At 39.8% G+C, this 19963-nt stretch overlaps 1 protein-coding gene across 2 annotated transcripts in view; it reads right to left on the bottom strand.

The window, feature by feature from the left end:
• Positions 1-19963, bottom strand: part of DNER (delta/notch like EGF repeat containing) — a 276274-nt gene that overhangs the window by 69308 nt on the left and 187003 nt on the right. For both annotated transcript variants that reach the window (XM_073359834.2, XM_073359835.2), the window contains exon 6: positions 1186-1339. In XM_073359834.2, the coding sequence (XP_073215935.1) occupies positions 1186-1339 (154 nt within the window). The remainder of the gene's footprint in view (positions 1-1185; positions 1340-19963) is intronic.

Raw genomic sequence — 19963 nt, 5'->3', positions numbered from 1 at the left:
TCTAGCTTTGAAAGTATCTTGTCTCTCATTGGTCATTTTGGTCAGGTGCCAGCGAGGTTGTCTTAGCTTCTTAACCCTTTACAGGTGAAAGGGTTTTTCCTCTGGCCAGGAGGGATTTTAAAGGTGTTTACCCTTCCCTTTATATTTATGACAACTTCTAATACTAATCTCTCCTTCCCCTCTGTTATCTCTTCCTTTTTCAGACAATTCCACTTTCATTCTTCTCAGTATTAGGTGCTCTAAAAAATAATTTGATATATCAACAGCCAATAGATCATTCCTATTTCCTATACTAGAGTTGGAAAAGTGAGGTAAAATGTTCATAAGAAATGAAAATAAACTACTGAATGTTGCTGTTAATTTTATTCCAGTCTGCTTTTTATTTAAAACTAATCAAAATAATTTTGGAAAATGCCTATTGAAGTGGTTTGTCTAAGAACTATGCAATGAACTTTAGTGCCTTTGAAATGTCAGACATGAAGGCACTACATATTCAATCATGCCAATTCTGTAAAAAGGATTTTCCACCAGCACAGAACAGTAATTACATGAAGTTACCCTCTGGCATTCAACTATAACCATCATATTTAGTTTAATTTTAATTCTAATTAAGATGCCAATATTCATTTGATCAAGTGTTAAAAAACAAATGCTCATAAAGCAATTCCGAAGCAACTTAAAACACATACACTTGACCATTAGCCAAACAATGAATTACTCAGTTAAGCTTTTTGCATTTTATAACATTTCTGCAAAATTTTATTTTAAATTAATTGTGTGAACAATCCATCAGCTGCACGGTTTGTATAGAAATATTTTCTATTTGACTAGTCTGAGCGGAAAAACACCACTTAAAGTTAGTTACTCAGAAGAGAACAATTTCAAGTGTGTACCAAAAAGCAAACAACATGACAGTTTTAGGCAGTAAAGTCTAAGCAAACTCTTCCTGTTGTATGTAATTCTTATAACTGTGAGTACTCTCATTGACTGGGACAATGCTCGCAATAGCAAGACCTACATCTAGTGGTCTCTGTAGCAGTAGCCCCTATGTTCTTGTATCATCTTCCCCCTTGCTTCTCTTCCTCTCTCTAAAGGGAGAGCACTGTAGAAAGCACTGTATTGCAAAAGATATGCACAGAATATTAAAACAGAAATATATTATTCAAAGCACCATGTAAAACATACCAGTAGGGCAAGTGCAGGTGAAATTTTTCCCATCGTGTTTTTGTCTTACATCAGTGCAGGTTCCATTGTTCTGACAAGGCCTGCTTTGACAGGCATTAAATTCTTCACAGAAAGCACCGATATATTGATCTTCACAGTCGCAGTAAAACATTACCTATGAACAAACACATTGTGTCCATTACTAGGAGACTTCCAAGCTTATTTCTGAGTTGTTAACTTCATTGAGCAAGGTTTAAAAAACACATCATTGTAAAAAATACATCTCTGAAAAGTTACCCCTTAAAACAATGATCCTACACCCCTTACTCGGGCAAAACTTGTAACAATGTTAGTGGGAATTTCAATGGAGTAATGAGATCAGAATGCTGGGATCTGAAACTGGGATCAGAACCCTGATATGCAAGCTAGTTATATATAATAGTAATATATAAGCCACTGTAAAATTTTCTTCTGTAGTGTTCCAGTTAACTGCAAGTGTTATTAATTAATGCCCTAAGACACACTAGTAAAGTACCAGTAAGTAATAAGAAGCTCTACTGAACATAATCAACATCGAGGTAATGGGCGATGCACCCATGTATATAAGGGGCAGAGGAAGGGGGGCCCACAGTCCTGCCTCAGCAGTTTTGTGTAAAACCTGGGACAGATTCCCTAGGGAAAGTCTCCTCTTCAATTCTGCCAAAGTCCCAGACAGAAATCTGAAAGCATTCTTCTTCCTAAGGCTTCTACTACATCTTCCAAATCTTAATTTATAACAAAAAAGTGCAAAGGACACTATATTTTAAAGCTTTAGAAATTCATACTTTTAAACATACATAATACAATATGACATAATTGTTATTAGTTATAAAAATATTTTTGAAAGAAGAATCTATGGAACATTAAGATTAGTAGCAGATGAACTAAGGAGAAGGAAATAGAGATATGCTCGGGTTTTTTTAAGTTGTCTTTGCCTTAGATACATGAACAGCTGTGTCCTACAAAGAAAAAATCATATTAATAATGTGTGGATTTAAAACATTGCAAAACTCTGTACTCAACAGAAATCAATAACATTTAGATCTTCTTTAAAAAGTTAGTACACAGGCTTGAATTTGCACATAGATCAACACTGAATATCTCCAAAACCTGGAATTATTTGTATTTTATTGGGACTGCCAAAAGCCTCTTCTGAGTGAGTGGTCTGCACATACTTTTACATCCTTCAAAATCTGCAGATCACTAGAACTGAATATGCTCCATGTGAGTGATGGCAAATCTCCAAATACGGCTCTAGTTTGAACAAAAGCAGAGTGATTTGGCCAAAACCACAATTTATGTTACTTCCATATGATACAGTAATTTAAAATGCAAGTTATGCATACACACCGGTATGTAGTCAGCAGAAATCTATCTAACTACCATTTTTGGCAAATCCATCACCTGATCCTTGTCATAAAATCATAGAACTGGAAGGGACTTTGAGAGGTCTTCTAGTCCAGTCCTCTGCACTCAAGGCAGGACTAAGGATTATCTAGACCAGTAGTTCTCAAACTTTTGTACTGGTGATCCCTTTAACATAGGAAGCCTCTGAGTGCGACCCCCCTTATAAATTAAAAACACTCCTTCTATATTTAACACAATTATAAATGTTGGAGGCAAAGCGGGGTTTGAGGTGGAGACCGACAGCTCGCGACACCCCCATGTAATACCCTCACGACCCCCGGAAGGGTTCCGACCCCCAGTTTGAGAACCCCTGATTGAGACCATCCCTGATGGGTGTTTGTCTAACCTGCTCTTAAAAATCTCCAATGACAGAGATTCCACAACCTCCCTGGGAAATTTATTTCAGTGCTTAACCACCCTAACAGCTAGGAAGTTTTTTATAATGTACAACCTAAACTTCCCTTTCTGTAATTTAAACACATTGCTTCTTGTCCTATCTTCAGAGGTTAAAGAGAACAATTTTTCTCCCTCCTCCCTGTAACAATCTTTTATGTAGTTGAAAACTGTTATGTCCCCTCTCAGTCTACTCTTCTCCAGACTAAACAACCCCAATTTTTTTCAATCTTCCCTCATCGGTCATGTTTTCTAGACCTTGAATCATTTTTCTTGCTCTTCTCTGAACTTTCTCCAATTTGTCCACATCTTTCCTGACATGTGGCACCCAGAACTGGACAAAATACTCCAGCTGAGGCCTAATCAGCCAGGGATAGGGCAGAAGAATTCCTTCTTGTGTCTTGCTTACAACTCTCCTGTTAGCACATCCCAGAATGATGTTCGCTTTTTTGCAACAGTATTACACTGTTTACTCACATAGTTAGCTTGTGATCCGTGATTACCTCCAGATCCCTGTTAGGATATAGATATTCAGGCCTGTCTGTAAAGGCCTATACTCTAAGAATTTAGGTGTATTCTTATCACTTGGCTAGTGATAGAGGTATAAAAGAAAGAATCAAAATCACTGTCTGCTGGTGTAAGGGCCTTCTCTTACTGTGACAGTCTGAGGCCCTGTTCTTAGGCTAAGGCCTTTGGCTAAGCAGCAGAGGCAGCCATAAGCTGGGAAGCAAACAGTCACATCCTCACATTCCAAACTAGTCACACTGAAATAAGGTGCGATTCGGCTGTTAGGAATACAATCCTGTCCTGACAGTTCCTATCACCTCCAGAGAAAGGGAAGTGCCTAGAAAATGTAAAAGGAAACTTAGTTTGATAGCATCCTGTCTGGCAAGAACTCACTTATCAATAGCTGGGATGTGAAATCCTCGCTTCTGTGTTGTCTTGTCATTGTAGTTCCCACTTTGCTATTGTTTGTCTGTATAATCTCCGTCTGGTTCTGTGATTGTTCCTGTCTGCTGTATAATTAATTTTGCTGGGTGTAAACTAATTAAGGTGGTGGGATATAATTGGTTACATAATCATTTTACAATATGTTAGAATTGGTTAGTTAAATTTCAGGAAAATGATTGGTTAAGGTATAGCTAAGCAGAACTCAAGTTTTACTATATAATCTGTAGTCAATGAGGAAGTGACTGGGTGTGGGTGGGGGTGGGCATGTGGGTGTGTGAGATGGGAACAGGGAATGGGGGTAAGAAAATTGGAATCATGTTTTGCTAAAGGGGGAGATGGGAACAGGGAATGGGGGTAAGAAAATTGGAATCATGTTTTGCTAAAGGGGGAAATGGGAATGGGAGTAAGGAAGTTGGAATCATGTTTGGCTAAGGGTCGGAATGGGAACAGGGACACAGGTGTAAGGCTCTGTGGTGTCAGAGCTGGGAAGGAGGATACTAAGGAAGGAAACTGGAATCATGCTTGCTGGAAGTTCACCCCAATAAACATCGAATTGTTTGCACCTTTGGACTTCGGGTATTGTTGCTCTCTGTTCATGTGAGAAGGACCAGGGAAGTAAGTGGGTGAAGGAATAAGCCCTCTAACAATCCCTTTCTGCAGCACTCCTTCCTAGGCAGTCATTTCCCAGTTTGTATGTGTGCAGCTGATTGTTCCTTCCGAAGTGGAGTACTTTGCATTTATCCTTATTAAATTTCATCCTATTTGCTTCAGACCATTTCTCCAGTTTATCCAGATAATTTTGAATTTTAATCCGATCTTCCAAAGCACTTGCAACTCCTCCCAGCTTGGTATCGTCCGCAAACTTTATAAGCGTACTCTCTATGCCATTATCTAAATCACTGATGAAGATACTGAACATAACCAGAACTGATCCCTGCAGGATCCCACTCAATATGCCCTTCCAGCTTGACTGTGAACCATCAATAACTACTCTCTGAGTACAGTTTTCCAACCAGTTATGCATCCATGTTATAGTAGCTCCAACTAGGTTGTATTTCCCTGATTTGTTAATGAGAAGGTCATGCAGGACATTATCAAAGGCCTTACTAAAGTCAAGATATACCACATCTACTGCTTTCCTCCTATCCACAAATCTTGTTATTTTGTCAAAGAAAGGTATTAGGTTGGTTTGACACAATTTGTTGTTGACAAATCCATGCTAACTGTTATGTATCACTTTATTTTCTACTATGCGTCTGCAGATTGATTGCTTAATTATTTGCTCCATTATCTTTCCGGGTACTGAAGGTAAGCTGACGGTCTGTAATTCCCCGGGTTGTCCTTATTCCTCTTTTTATAGATTGCTAGAGCCCTGCACAGATAAAAAAATGTATATCCATGGATGCGGATATCCACAGATATAAAGTGGATATCCGCAAAGCTGCAGGGATCTACCAGGAACGGCAGTAGTGAAAGCAGCAGCATGTCAGGCTGCTGCTCGCTGGCAGGAGCCAGCACCCAGCCCGGGCAGCCCCTCCAGCATGGCTGTACTGCCCCCAGCCCTGCCCACTGGGGTGGGCACCAGGCTCACCAACAGCTGCCCATGGTCACGCTAGTGTGTGCAAGCGACTTACACGCTTCCGGGCAGGAGTTTGCTGGGCTCTGGCTCCTGCGAGTGGCAGCCCGACATGCTACTGCTGTGGTTCCTAGTAGAGCCCTGCAGCTCCGCAGATATCTGCTTTATATCCATGGATATAGATGTTGTATCCACACAGGGCTATATAGATTGCCATTATATTTGCCCTTTTCTAGTCCTCTGAAATCTCACCTGTTTTCTAAGACTTTTCGAAAACAATCGCTAAAGGCTCAGATATTTCCTCAGTCAGTTCCTTGAATGTTCTAGGATGTATTTCACCAGGCCCTGGTGACTTCAAAACATCTAACTTGTCTAAGTAATTTCTAACTTTTTCTTTCCCCATTTTAGCCTCTGATTCTACCTAATTTTCACTGGCATTCATAAAATCAGTGATAAGCCTAACCTGTCCTTGGTCTTCCTCTTGCTTCTAATGTATTTGTAGAATGTTTTCTTGTTACCCTTTATGTTTGTGGCTAGTTTAATCTCCTTTTGTGCCTTGTCCTTTCTAATTTTGTCCCTACACACTTGTGTTATTTGTTTATATTCATCCTTTGTAATTTGACCCACTTTCTGTTGGATTTTTTTTTCTTTTTCTTTTTTTTTTTTTGAGTTTCAGATAATTGAAGATCTCCTGGTTAAGCCAGGGTGGTCTCTTGCAATACTTCCTATCTTTCCTATGCAGTGGGATAGTTTGCTCTCATTCCCTTAATAATGTCTCTTTGAAAAACTGCCAACTCTCTTGAACTGTTTTTCCCCTTAGACTTGCTTCCCAAAGGATCTTACCTATCAACTCCCTGAGTTTGCTAATGTCTGCCATCTTGAAATCCATTGTCTTTATTGTGCTATTTTCCCTTCTACCATTTCTCAGAACCACAAGCTCTGTCATTTCATGATCACTTTCACCCAAGCTGTCTTCCACTTTCAAATTCTCAACCAGTTCTTCCCTATTTGTCAAAATCAAATATAGAACAGTCTCACCCCTAGCAGCTTTCTCTACCTTCTGAAATAAAAAATGGTAAATCCCAAAAGGTAAGTCAGTAGTGACATTCAGAATAAGTTTTTCCTCAATTCCATATGGCACTGGTGGAGAACACATCAGTGCATGGCTCATTTCTGTTAAAAAAAATCCTAAAGATGACAAACATCAATTGCTCAAAACCTCTGCTTGTTTATCAGTACTCAGATAACATGAGTCACGCAGTCACATTGTGCAAGCTGTAGGATGAGGACTTGTGTGAAAAGATAACACAAATCTGTTACAAGCTTCATTCGTCATGGGTATTTTAACTCTTTCAAGCAGCAAGTGATTTTTATGCTTAAACAACAGTCAGTTTGTGATCTTGGGCTTGTGATCATCTTTGTTTCTGAGTGTTGAGTTTAGGCTTAATCATCAAATCAGGACTGCTGCTACCAGGATAATGAGGCCAGAAAATGGTCATTCAATAACTCATACCTTCTTTATTGACTTACCAAAGTGTGGCCCTACACTTAAAAAACAAACAAACAAAAAACTAACTACATATTTTTTTAACATGTTCAGGAAAAATCTTTACGTTTTAAGGAGCACACATCAGCAGAGATTCACTAGGCTTTATACACAGAGTGGGGAGAGCCCCCTTTTCAAAATGATTCAAGAGACAAAATGTGGTGCACTGCACGATTGTTACCTCTTCACAGAATTTTCCTGCCTCCAATTCTATCTGCTTATTCTCTACTTTAATTCTGCTTGGTTTGTTTATTTTAAAATATTAAATCAGTGAATCTAGCAGATTTAAAAGAAGCATTAATGCTGTATTTCCAGTACCTGCACTCGTGCAACTGGAAATACAGTTAATACTACTGCTTCCTAGAGGCAGTAGTGTTGTAGTTACGAGAAACTAGGTTGTGCCTCTAGAAAGTCTGCATCAGTGAGCTTTAATCTCCTTTCTTTCTTTGTTTCATTTTCCCTTTTATTTACTTAGAACATCTAACAAATTAAATAAACTATGTTACTGTAATATCGAGGTTGCAATATGAACTTGGTCATGTCGCACATCATGGACTATGTCCATTTCCTGTTTTCCTTACAAAGGGACCGATCCTTGGTTATATCTCAGGAGGAATTGTTTGCACTGTAGTCACCCAATCTTGGGGCCAAGTGCAAAGTGTTGCTGATTAGAGCAACCTGAGGAAAATCAGAACATTTCCATGTACAATATGTCCAGGGAATATAACACCAGGAATCTCCATTAGGTCCCTAAAAATGAAAACAAAACATATTGCAGAAAACATATACCTAGTGTAAATGTAATTCCATATACAGATTCATAGAGTTTAAGGCCAGAATAGACCAGCAGCATCTAGTCTAACTTCCTGTATATAACAGGCCATCAAATTTACAGTTTCCCCTGTATTGACTTGTGATTGACTAAAGCATAGCTTGTGTTGAGACATGGGTATCTCTGTAATAGTTGAAAATTGACCACTGTTTAGCAGAACTGCAGATCTGAGAGTCCCTCCCAAACCCAAACCTGAATGCACAGATGGAAATAAAAGAACAATCTAGTATATAGCTTGCTACCCACAGAATATTTTGTGGTCATGCTTTTCAAACGGGCAGATTCAAGAATGACAGGCCCGACTCTTTTGTCATTCAGGCTGACGTAAATCTGTTGACTTCAGTAGTGTTACACCAGTTAGACATCAGAGTAAGAGGGGAGAATCAGAGGCGACGTATATAAATGATATTCTTTTTGCGAATACAGACTAAAACGGCTGCTATTCTGAAAAATATTCATTCCTGAAACTCACATGGCCTTCCAACCATTCTTGCAGTGTTTACAAGTATTTCCTTTCATGTCAATAGCCTATTCAGAAAGCTATACATTAGCTATCTTCTTTGCCTTTTTCTTGGTAGCCAGGTGATCATTTAAGCAACCAGTCTTTGATACAGAGGAAAATTTGTACAATAGCTATTTGTTGTCCTTGAAACTGCAGATTCTTTTTATGCTGTTGTTCAAATCTCCTTAGTAGTTTTTAAATTGCCTTCTAACCCAATAAGATGTTTATATAAACCAGGAGCTAAAAATATTTAATTATGTTATGTGCACTGTGGCTGTTTAGTCTCTAACTCTATACATAAACACCTACGAGACACTGCTGCAAAAGACTATTTTATTTAGAAAATATAATTCAATTGTTTTCAAAATCTTTTCTGCAGCAGCATCTCATATATTTACTCTAACTACTCATTTCTAAGGGGCCTGTTACTGAGGTACCTAGACCCCATTTAAGAGGATTAATTAACAGAACACTTAGAATATGTAAAGCACTGTACACATATGGTGAGTATTATTCATACACTCAAATATTTCATTTGAATTTTGATTTTCAGGCAATAGGTTAATAATTACAGCTACAAATTATTATAAATAATTCAACGGAACCATTTTTGGCCCAAATTACTACCATCCTGTGCCATATAATTGGCTTCCAAATCTTTCTCTCATTCTAGTTCAAAAGTTCCCTCTAATTATTGAAAACTTTCTAGGGATTTGCTTCAGTCTACTATTTTGATCACATTTTCCTCCTGTTTCCCCACCCATTAGTTCCACTCCAATTTTGGTTTCACATATTCCTTGGTCTGTACTCACCAGTTAGAGCCAGTGGTGAGCTGGAGCAGGTTCACCCTCCCTGGCTTCCCGCTGAACAGCTGATTCGCGGGAAGCCAGGGAAGGGGGCGGGAAAGCAGAGCGGGGCGGCGCATTCAGGGCAAGAGGCAGAGGTGAGGTGAGGTGAGGTGAGGTGAGCTGGGGCCAGGTGTGGGGCGGGAAGCTGCAAGTGGGTGCTCTGCACCCACCAAATTCTCCCCATGGGTGCTCCAGCCCCGGAGCACCCACAGAGTCGGTGCCTAAGGCGCCACTTTTGATGTGATCACTTGGGGAGCAACCGCTCCCCCTGCTCCCCCCCTAGCTACACTTCCCCACCCCTAGGAGCCAGAGGGACCTGCCGGATGCTTCCTGGGAGCTGCCCCAGGTAAGCACCTCCGGGACTCCCCACCTCACCCCCCGGCAGGTGCCTCTGGCTCTTAGTGGTGGGGTGGGCACCCACGAGACCCTCCTGTCCGATTCTGGGGGCAGTCAGGGGACAGGGGAGGGGGGTGGATGGGGTAGGGGGGCGTCAAGGAACACGGGAGGGTTGGATGGGGCAGGAGTCCTGGGGGGCAGGGGTGGGCAACGACCCCGTCGTAAGGTGCGGAGGGAACCCGTTGTTAAGATTTTGGCAGCTCATTGCTGGTTAGAGTGGTATCCCTTTATACTTCCCCACATATCTGGAAATCTCCAGATGACTGTAATCTAAACCATTGAGACATGTCTCCTTCAATCTTGCCTTAAAACCTCCTTTCCCCTCTCTCTAGCCTCTTGCGCTAATACTACAATTCTAAAGATTTTTGATTGCATATCAAACAGTAATGATGTCACAAAATACAATATTGGCGTAGCCTTTTAACAGATTCATAGATTTTAACACCAGAAGGGACTATTATGAACCTCCAGTCTGAGCTCCTGCATAACACAGGTCTAAGAAGCTCACCCAATAATTTTTGCATCAAGCCCATAATTTCTATTTGAACTATATGATAAATCTTTTGAACTGCCTAGAAATAAACTAGAAAGACAAAATATTTTTATTGGACCAGTTTCTGGTTGGTGAGAGACATCAGAAGTTGGTCCAATAGAAGATATTACCTCACTCACTTTGTCTCTCTAATATTCTGTGACTGACACAGCTACAATACTGCATAGAAATAAACAATCTTCTAAAGCAGCGTTTCCCAAACTTTTTTGGCCACGGAACACCTGGTATATATTTACGGAACACTTCTAATATTATTTTGTAGTCATTTGGTTTTCAAATAAAAATTGCGTTATTTATGCTCAAATATATTTTATTTTATAAAACAAAGCAAAAAGACAAATTTAAAATAACTTGAACTAACAATTTCTAACTGGAAAGCGTGTATAAAGTAGTACAAAAATCGAGTGCAAGACCCTTTTTTTTAATATGATTCTTTCATGGAACACCTATTCACATCATGCGGAACACCAATTTGGGAAATGCTATTCTAAAGCATTTAAGTAACTGTTTTGGTTCTCTACACTTTATGAGAAATTAAGGTGCATGTAATGGCAACAGAAGCACAGATGCTGTGGATAAAGGCTATGGTTAGTACCACACTATACTTTTCATTCCATGTTTAAATACAGATTATCTGTAAACTAAAATGCAACCAAACATCTGATGAAATGGTACCATGTCATTAGCTTATCTGATTAGTGAAGAAAAGTAAATAGTATAAAATTTGTGTTTTAATTAATGTTTTCATTCATGATAGTTTCTTTAATGTTAACCTCTGGGAAAGCACAAGTCTTTTGAAGATTGTTTCATTTAAATATAAAATGTACATGGCCTGCTTTTTTATCTTTTTCAGTGAATTTAGTGCTTTTGAAAAATGCCCAATTTGACAAGCATGGAAAGTGAAATCTTCTGTTTATCCACAGAACAAGTACACAGACGCAGTGGACTATATGGATACTTATCAATGTCTCCCATTCCAGACCTGAAGAAGCTACATCTCAGGGCAAAGGGACTGTCCTCCCTGCTGTGAATGTCGAACAACAAAGATGCCAATTTGTCCTCGACAGTGGTTTAGTAGTGATTAAGGGTAACATTTTCAAAAGCATCTGAAGTGAATTTGGAGGCTAAATCTCATTTAAAAAGTGCTTTAGGCATTCAGAAATCTAAGTCCCATTGACCTTTAATAAGAGTTACGCCCCAGTGCTGAAGTCACTTTTGAAAGTGATTTTTATGATGTGGACTCTTGCTATGTAGGACCTACCAGTGGTGAGCTGGAGCTGGTTTGCACCGGTTCATGTGAACCAGTTGATAAATTTAGAAGCTGGTTTAGAACCAGTTGTTAAAGGGTTGGGCAAACTCTGGCCCACAGGAGCGTCCTGTCTGGCCCGTCTGAGCTCCCGGCTGGGGAGGCTCCCCTTGAGAATCCCTTTTTACCCACCCAGTGGCACTCCGAGTCTTCGGCAGCACTTCAGCTATGGGTCCCTCAGTGCTGCCGAAGACCCGGAGCGAGTGAAGGACGTGCTGCTGAAGACCTGGAGTGACTGAAGGAACTGGTTCTTCAGATTTTGGCAGCTCATCACTGGGACCTACACAATGAACTACCAACTTTTTTTTACACAGGCCATCGAACATCTATCATATGTCACAATGTTTTCACTTCCAACCTGAGCTTTACTTGAAAAGTCATGGTGTGTAGGAAAGGCTTTGCATTCCAATATCAATCCCCTCAGCAAACTGCTTTGCCAGAGGTTAGACCTGATCAAGACTCAAAGACTTGCTATTCTGCTTTATCACCTTTACAGGTAAATGTATTCATCATTTCTAAATTACAAGGCATTTCAAACTTTGCTGACTAAACTAATACTGCTTTGTGGACTGTGGAGGTTTGGGAAGGCTGCTTTCCCTGGTGTACTTTGCCACTGATTGTACATATGAAACCAATGCTTCGCCAACTTTTATAAAAGCCAAATTCGCTAATCCTAATTTACACCATTAGAAGTCAATGTCCTGAGGTCATTTTCAATTTCACTTGCAGTGTTTTTTGCAGGTATATTTCATTAACATTTATGCATGTGCACGTTATGGTAGGAAGATCTGGTAGCACCATCTATTATTAAGGTTGCCTGACACTTCAACATCATAAAACTTAATTTTCAGTTGATTATAACTTTGTCAAATGTTACCAATTTTGGGATGAAATCCATATTGCATGTCTTCCTCAGGAAAAATTCAGCCAGAATGGTTTAGCCAGTTCATTATGCAGTCATTCTCTGCTTACATACGGTTCTCACACATTTAACTCATAAAAATACTCAAAAGCCTGGTGGCTTTTCTACCAAGCTACAGGAGTTTTATAGTGTGGGTTTCGGCTTTGTTTGAAGTGCTGCTAATCTAAGAATCCCGAAACTCTAGAAAATTATTGTTCTAGAGCAGTCTACACAAAAAGAAATGGAACCCACAACGCAATGATCCAGATGGACTATTCTCCCTCTTTTGGAATACAACTATTTCTGAGAAACAAGGGATAAAACATCTCAGAAAAGTTGCAATTCCAGATAAACTCCAGGTTATGCTTAAGTGCTTTCCTGAAATTGAGCCAATATTTGTATAATAATGGTAGTGTTTGTGTGATGGGGAGGCAATGTGGCCTAGTGGACAGAGCATTGGCCTGGAACTGGGTTATATTCCTGGCTCTGCCATTGGATTATTGACCAATTATTGACCTTGGGCAAGTCATTTCCTCTCTATGCTTCAGTTTACTCATCTGTAAAATGATAATGATATTGACCTTTATAAAGTGCTTTGAGAAGCACTATTTATGAGCTAGGTATTATTATTAATTATTATTATTATTAGTGCCCAAACATCTCAATTAGAACTGGAATCCCATTGTGTGAGGCTTGAAGTGATTTCCATTATATACAGGGCTTAGAGTGTGTAAATGTCTCTCAGCACCCCACTATAAAAATTGTTCCAGCACTCCTGCATGTATGTAATGAAAATATGAATTGACTTAACTAACGTTTGTCTTGGTCTGCACACACCCTTAAACAGTACCCCATTCAATTTAACTCTGAATCCTGCTGCCAGCACAAGTAAGGGTGGGGCCATAGGACAGGGCAGAACCACAGGGGCACTAGATTGCCTTAGTTCAGCCCTGCATGGCTGAGTATATTAGGGGAAGGAAAGGACATAACAGTACAACACAGAAAGTTATCTGCAGTAAAGGAGCAGCAAATTGTGATTTAGAGCCATATCATGTTATCAGTTTTAAGCAGAAGACCACTCTGAAGTAATGACAGGTTTCAGAGTAGCAGCCGTGTTAGTCTGTATTCGCAAAAAGAAAAGGAGTACTTGTGGCACCTTAGAGACAAACAAATTTATTTGAGAATAAGCTTTCATGAGCTACAGCTCACTTCATCGGATGAAGGTGTCACAAGTACTCCTTTTCTTTTTACACTGAAGTAAATGAGGAGTTCTGCTTACACCCAATGACATTACAATAGCCTTGAGAATGGTGTTGCTTAGGCAGAGGAGGGCTTCAGGCACAGAGTTTAAATTAAGACCCAGATGTCAACTTCCACACAGTCTGCAGATGCTTGCATCTGGAGTTTTGATTCAACTTATTACAGAGATTGGGGTCAGTGATGAAGTTTGCATCAGAATCCAGTGTGAACTTCACCAAACTTCAGGGTGTTCAAATATATATCTAAACTGACCAAAGTACAGCACAGATCTCAGTTATAAAAGATGTGAGTAGTAATTTATTTAGAAAAAGCATAATGGAAAAAATTAAAATACTAATGAAAATCATGTTTTTCCACCCTCATGTCTACTCAACTAAACATGGAGATCTACTATCTCATATGCACAGAATACTAGTCACTATGTTATAATAGGTACCGGAGTAAGAGAGGCATAAAATTCAAAAGTGTTTTACTCACTAATCTTAACAAAATGGACAGTTAAAAAGCTAAGGATAATGATGATGATGTCAGAAGATATGTAGTAGCAATTTACCATAAAATACAGTAACAAAATGGTTTTTTTGAAATTTTGACAATGAAAAGGGTTGCAACACTTCAAACTTAAATTTCTAATGATACATAACAGTTTGGGGATTCACAGAAGTTATTCTGCAGAGATAATTAGGTGTCATTATTTGCTATTAGATAGTCATTTTCATTTTTTCCAAATCACGGTGTTATATTTTTTTCGTGAGTAGGTGACATGTGCTCATTAATGTGAGCACAAAAGCCACACAAAGGGAAGAAGAAATTACACACTGTTGTAATCCTAAACAGAATGATAACTAAACAATTCAAAACAAATAACGTAATTTATATACAATTCTTCTGTGTATTTTACTTAACTATAATATGGAGTGTAAATCTAGAACAGCAGCATACACAAAGATTTGGGTAGCAATTAAATTGAAATCAAACCAATTTCTTATTAGCAAATCCAAAATATAAATTCTCTGCTATTTTCTAGTGATATACTGTACCTACAGCCAAAACAAGTTAAGTGGGTACTACTGGAAATAAATAAGAGTAATAATCATTGTATCAGATGCTGGATTTCTGATATCATTTTTACAACAAGCAAGAGAAACTATAAAAACTACATTGAGACAGATAATTCATTCTGCATTCTTAATTATCGTAGATTTGTCCTTAACTATGTCCAGACCTAAACTGATGCCTGCCTCTTTCTTGCTCCGAAAGACTTAATATTCGTTCAAATTTTTGGGTAATTACTATAATGTATGGACCAAATATTACTCTGATTTAGACAAGTGTAAATCTGGAGTAACTCCACTGAAGTCATTGACTTACACCAATGTAAATGAAAGCCTCTATCTAAAATACTTTGGCTTTCATTATGAAACAAAGCTGTAGGGGACAATTTCCTGGTGCAAGTGCTGGAGGAACCAACTAGGGGCGGAACTCTTCTTGACCTGCTGCTCACAAACCGGGAAGAATTAGTAGGGGAAGCAAAAGTGGGAACCTGGGAGGCAGTGGGAACCTGGGAGGCAGTGACCACGAGATGGTCGAGTTCAGGATCCTGACACAAGGAAGAAAGGAAAGCAGCAGAATACGGACCCTGGACTTCAGAAAAGCAGACTTTGATTCCCTCAGGGAACTGATGGGCAAGATCCCCTGGGAGAATAACATGACGGGGGGAAAGGAGTCCAGGAGAGCTGGCTCTATTTTAAAGAATCCTTATTGAGGTTACAGGGACAAACCATCCCGACGTGTAGAAAGAATAGTAAATATGGCAGGCGACCAGCTTAGCTTAACAGTGAAATCCTTGCTGATCTTAAACACAAAAAAGAGGCTTACAAGAAGTGGAAGATTGGACAAATGACGAGGGATGAGTATATAAATATTGCTTGGGCATGTAGGAATGGAATCAGGAAGGCTAAATCACACCTGGAGTTGCAGCTAGCGAGGGATGTTAAGAGTAACAAGAAGGGTTTCTTCAGGTATGTTGGGAATAAGAAGAAAGCCAAGGAAAGTGTGGGCCCCTTACTAAATGAGGAAGGCAACTAGTGACAGAGGATGTGGAAAAAGCTAACGTACTCAATGTTTTTTTTGCCTCTGTCTTCACGAACAAGGTCAGCTCCCAGACTACTGCACTGGGCAGCACAGCATGGGGAGGAGGTGGCCAGCCCTCTGTGGAGAAAGAAGTGGTTCGGGACTATTTAGAAAAACTGGACGTGCACAAGTCCATGGGACCGGATACGCTGCATCTGAAAGTGCAAAAGGAATTGGCGGATGTGATTGCAGAGCCATTGGCCATTATCTTTGAAAACTCATGGCGATCGGGGGGAAGTCCCGGAAGATTGGAAAAAGGCTAATGTAGTGCCCATCTTTAAAAAAGGGAAGAAGGATGATCCTGGGAACTACAGGCCGGTCAGCCTCACCTCAGTCCCCGGAAAAATCATGGAGCATGTCCTCAAGGAATCAATCCTGAAGCACTTAGACGAGAGGAAAGTGATCAGGAACAGTCAGCATGGATTCACCAAGGGAAAGTCATGCCTGACTAATCTAATTGCCTTCTATGATGAGATAACTGGTTCTGTGGAGGAGGGGAAAGCAGTGGAAGTGTTATTCCTCGACTTTAGCAAATTTTTTGACACGGTCTCCCACAGTATTCTTGTCAGCAAGTTAAAGAAGTATGGGCTGGATGGATGCACTACAAGGTGGGTAGAAAGTTGGCTAGATTGTCGGGCTAAACCGGTAGTGATCAATGACTCCATGTCTAGTTGGCAGCCGGTATCTAGCAGAGTGCCTCAAGGGTCGGTCCTGGGACCAGTTTTGTTCAATATCTTCATTAATGATCTGGAGGATGGTGTGGATTGCACCCTCAGCAAGTTTGCGGATGACACTAAACTGGGAGGAGTGGTAGATACGCTGGAGGGTAGGGATAGGATACAGAGGGACCTAGACAAATTGGAGGATTGGGCCAAAAGAAATCTGATGAGGTTCAACAAGGACAAGTGCAGAGTCCTGCACTTAGGATGGAAGAATCCCATGCACCGCTACAGACTAGGGACCAAATGGCTAGGCAGCAGTTCTGCAGAGAAGGACCTAGGGGTGACAGTGGACGAGAAGCTGGATATGAGTCAACAGTGTGCCCTTTTTGCCAAAAAGGCCAATGGCATTTTGCGGTGTATAAGTAGGAGCATTGCCAGCAGATCGAGGGACATGATCATTCCCCTCTATTCGACATTGGTGAGGCCTCATCTGGAGTACTGTGTCCAGTTTTGGGCCCCACACTACAAGAATGATGTGGAGAAACTGGAGAGAGTCCAGCGAAGGGCAACAAAAATGATTAGGGGACTGGAACACATGACTTATGAGGAGAGGCTGAGGGAACTGGGATTGTTTAGTCTACGGAAGAGAAGAATGAGGGGGGATTTGATAGCTGTTTTTAACTACCTGAAAGGTGGATCCAAAGAGGATGGATCTAGACTATTCTCAGTGATAGCAGATGACAGGACAAGGAGTAATGGTCTCAAGTTGCAGTGGGGGAGGTTTAGGTTGGACATTAGGAAAAACTTTTTCACTAGGAGGGTGGTGAAACACTGGAATGCGTTACCTAGGGAGCTGGTGGAATCCCCTTCCTTAGAAGTTTTTAAGGTCAGACTTGCAAAGTCCTGGCTGGGATGATTTAGTTGGGATTGGTCCTGCTCTGGGCAGGGGGTTGGACTAGATGGCCTCCAGAGGTCCCTTCCAACTCTGTTATTCTATGATTCTTTGTTTGTGAAGACTGCCATCAGAACGTATATCAGTACATGCACTGTTTTATTGCATCTGAATGCAACCAGACAGACTAAAACAGTAGCATCAGGAGAGGTGTGGCCTTCCTGTCATTTATCTTAATGAAATCCTATTTGTGATGACTTAAATGCTAATAGTGGTAATTGCTTCAGTGCTAAATGACATACTGAATAATGTCCAGAAAATATGCTGTTCTAGTATTGCCTCTGAATAGAGCTGGTATCATACTGATGTCATTCAGAGAAAACACACCAGAACATTTGCGTGTTTCAGAAGGAATTAAATAACTTTAGCAGCTAGGTCAGCTGTGTCTCGTTTTGATAACTTTTCTGATAGGCAGTAACATCTTCTGAATCTTGAAGCATTTATTAGTGCATTTATATTTATTTACTGCTACATACATAAAGGCACTGCATATTATTTTTCAGTTGTCTCCTTCGATTTTTCTACATGGGGAATTTCAGACATTGTCGTAATCCTAAACAGAATGGTACCACCAATATCTCTGCACCAGCACAAACCCCTAGTATAGACAGGGAAAATTACTATAGGATCCAATTAGCACTGGTGCAGCAGCCCCAACTTGAAACCAGGGTAAACTGTACTGGCACATATGGTGGTTTATAGGGGAGCTTTACCGAAGGGTTTCACTGTGAAGTTACATTAGTGGCTGACCACCAATGACTGAAACTGGGGTAAATATTCAAATACGTTTTCTTACAGGTTTTTAAACTTTGGATAGAAAACATGTTTGTTATAATTTGCCACAGTATATATCATGGCACAGTCTGGAGTTATATTGTGTTCTGCATGTGACAAAAATGGACACACTGAAAAAACCCTTTTTGTAAATTCTGGTTTATTCTAATGATATAATCATAGATTTATTTTTGTAACTTGAATGTAATATAGTGACGTTCTGCAAAACCATATTATGAAAATTTATTAATGTTAAGGAAAAATGATGTATGAAGATCAAGTTTTTTTTATTGTTAAACTAAAAGTTTATGCTACTTAAACTGTAATTGATTCCTTCAGCATAATATAGATCTTAAAAAGTATGCATTTCTTTAGAAGGTTAAAGATGCTAGTTACACACGATTTACGTGCCATTATTCCAACCTCATTGTTAGCCCATACTGGCAAAAATACAAAGATCATGCATGTATGTTGCAAAGCATACAAAGATGATACCTAATAAAGTATATTTTTCATGTATGAATCAAAGCCTTCGTCTAAACTTAAAATTTATACTGGCATAGCTATGTTAATGGGGGGAGAGTGGAAAACACCACACACCTGACCAACAAAACTATGCTAACAAAACCTCCAGTGTAGACACAGCTATGTTGATGGACAAGGGCTTTTGTTGGCCTATCTAATGTTATTTGGGGAGATGGTGTTCCTACACAGGCAGAAAATCTGTCGGAAGAGGATGCAACCTTGACTCAGAATCCACTCTCTCAACAAAATTTGGACCAGAGGACTGTGTATTGCACTCCTCTCATCATCAGTACAGCAAAAATTGGAAGGGAATCTATACCCTGGAAGCCCTTTTGATTTTACTACTACATTGTATTCAACAGCTGGTGAAAATAATATTTGACTCCATCCAAACATAGGGGGCCAACATATTCCTTACTCAGGAGTTTTCCTGAGTAAGGAATGAGTAAAAGCTTGGTAATGAGCTCTTGATCTGGACCAAATTTATTTGTTTACTGATTTACACGCTCTACAGCATGCCTCTGTACTTATACTACAGGAAACTGTTAATTATAATTTACTTTCCAGTTAAGCAGATGTGGTAGCATATTTCTTTTGCATTAAAATGCATTTGAAGCAAAATGGTGAGGTACATAAACAAACAAAGTTGGTCATTAATATTCCTGTTGGCAGTGGAAGCAGCGACTACAGCCAGTGGAGCTTTTAGCTTATTCATGGCACTAGGCCTTTTATACATTCTTCTAAAAACATGCTCTGCATCTTGGAAGACTAGATTACACAAACAGAATGAATTACAGATAAAAAAAACAGAAAATCACAAAGGGCATGTAGTAAAGATAAATAAAATTAAAGTTTCAGCTTTGCAAAAAGAAGGACAGATGATCAGCCTTGTGGGAAACTTGACACTATGGCTGAGTCACGTTGAGTATATATAATTTTGGCAGATGCTTGCTATATCACTAAAAAAATCACAAAGCCATTCCAGGGCATGTCTCACCTTGGATGAGAAAAACAGTGTCAAAAACATCCCACTCAACTTAGCATGCACCTCCCAGAATCAAGGTAATTAAAACTACACTAGTCATATTGGTTCTGAATCAGTTTCCAGTCTTTAAACTGAAAAGGAGGACTTGTGGCACCTTAGAGACTAACCAATTTATTTGAGCATGAGCTTTCGTGAGCTACAGCTCACTTCATCGGATGAAGTGAGCTGTAGCTCACGAAAGCTCATGCTCAAATAAAA

The sequence above is a fragment of the Lepidochelys kempii genome, chromosome 9 (genome assembly GCF_965140285.1).
Source record: "Lepidochelys kempii isolate rLepKem1 chromosome 9, rLepKem1.hap1, whole genome shotgun sequence".
Taxonomy (NCBI): domain Eukaryota; kingdom Metazoa; phylum Chordata; order Testudines; family Cheloniidae; genus Lepidochelys; species Lepidochelys kempii.
The sequence above is the reverse complement of the archived record's forward strand: the minus strand, read 5'-3'. Positions and strand labels throughout refer to the sequence as shown.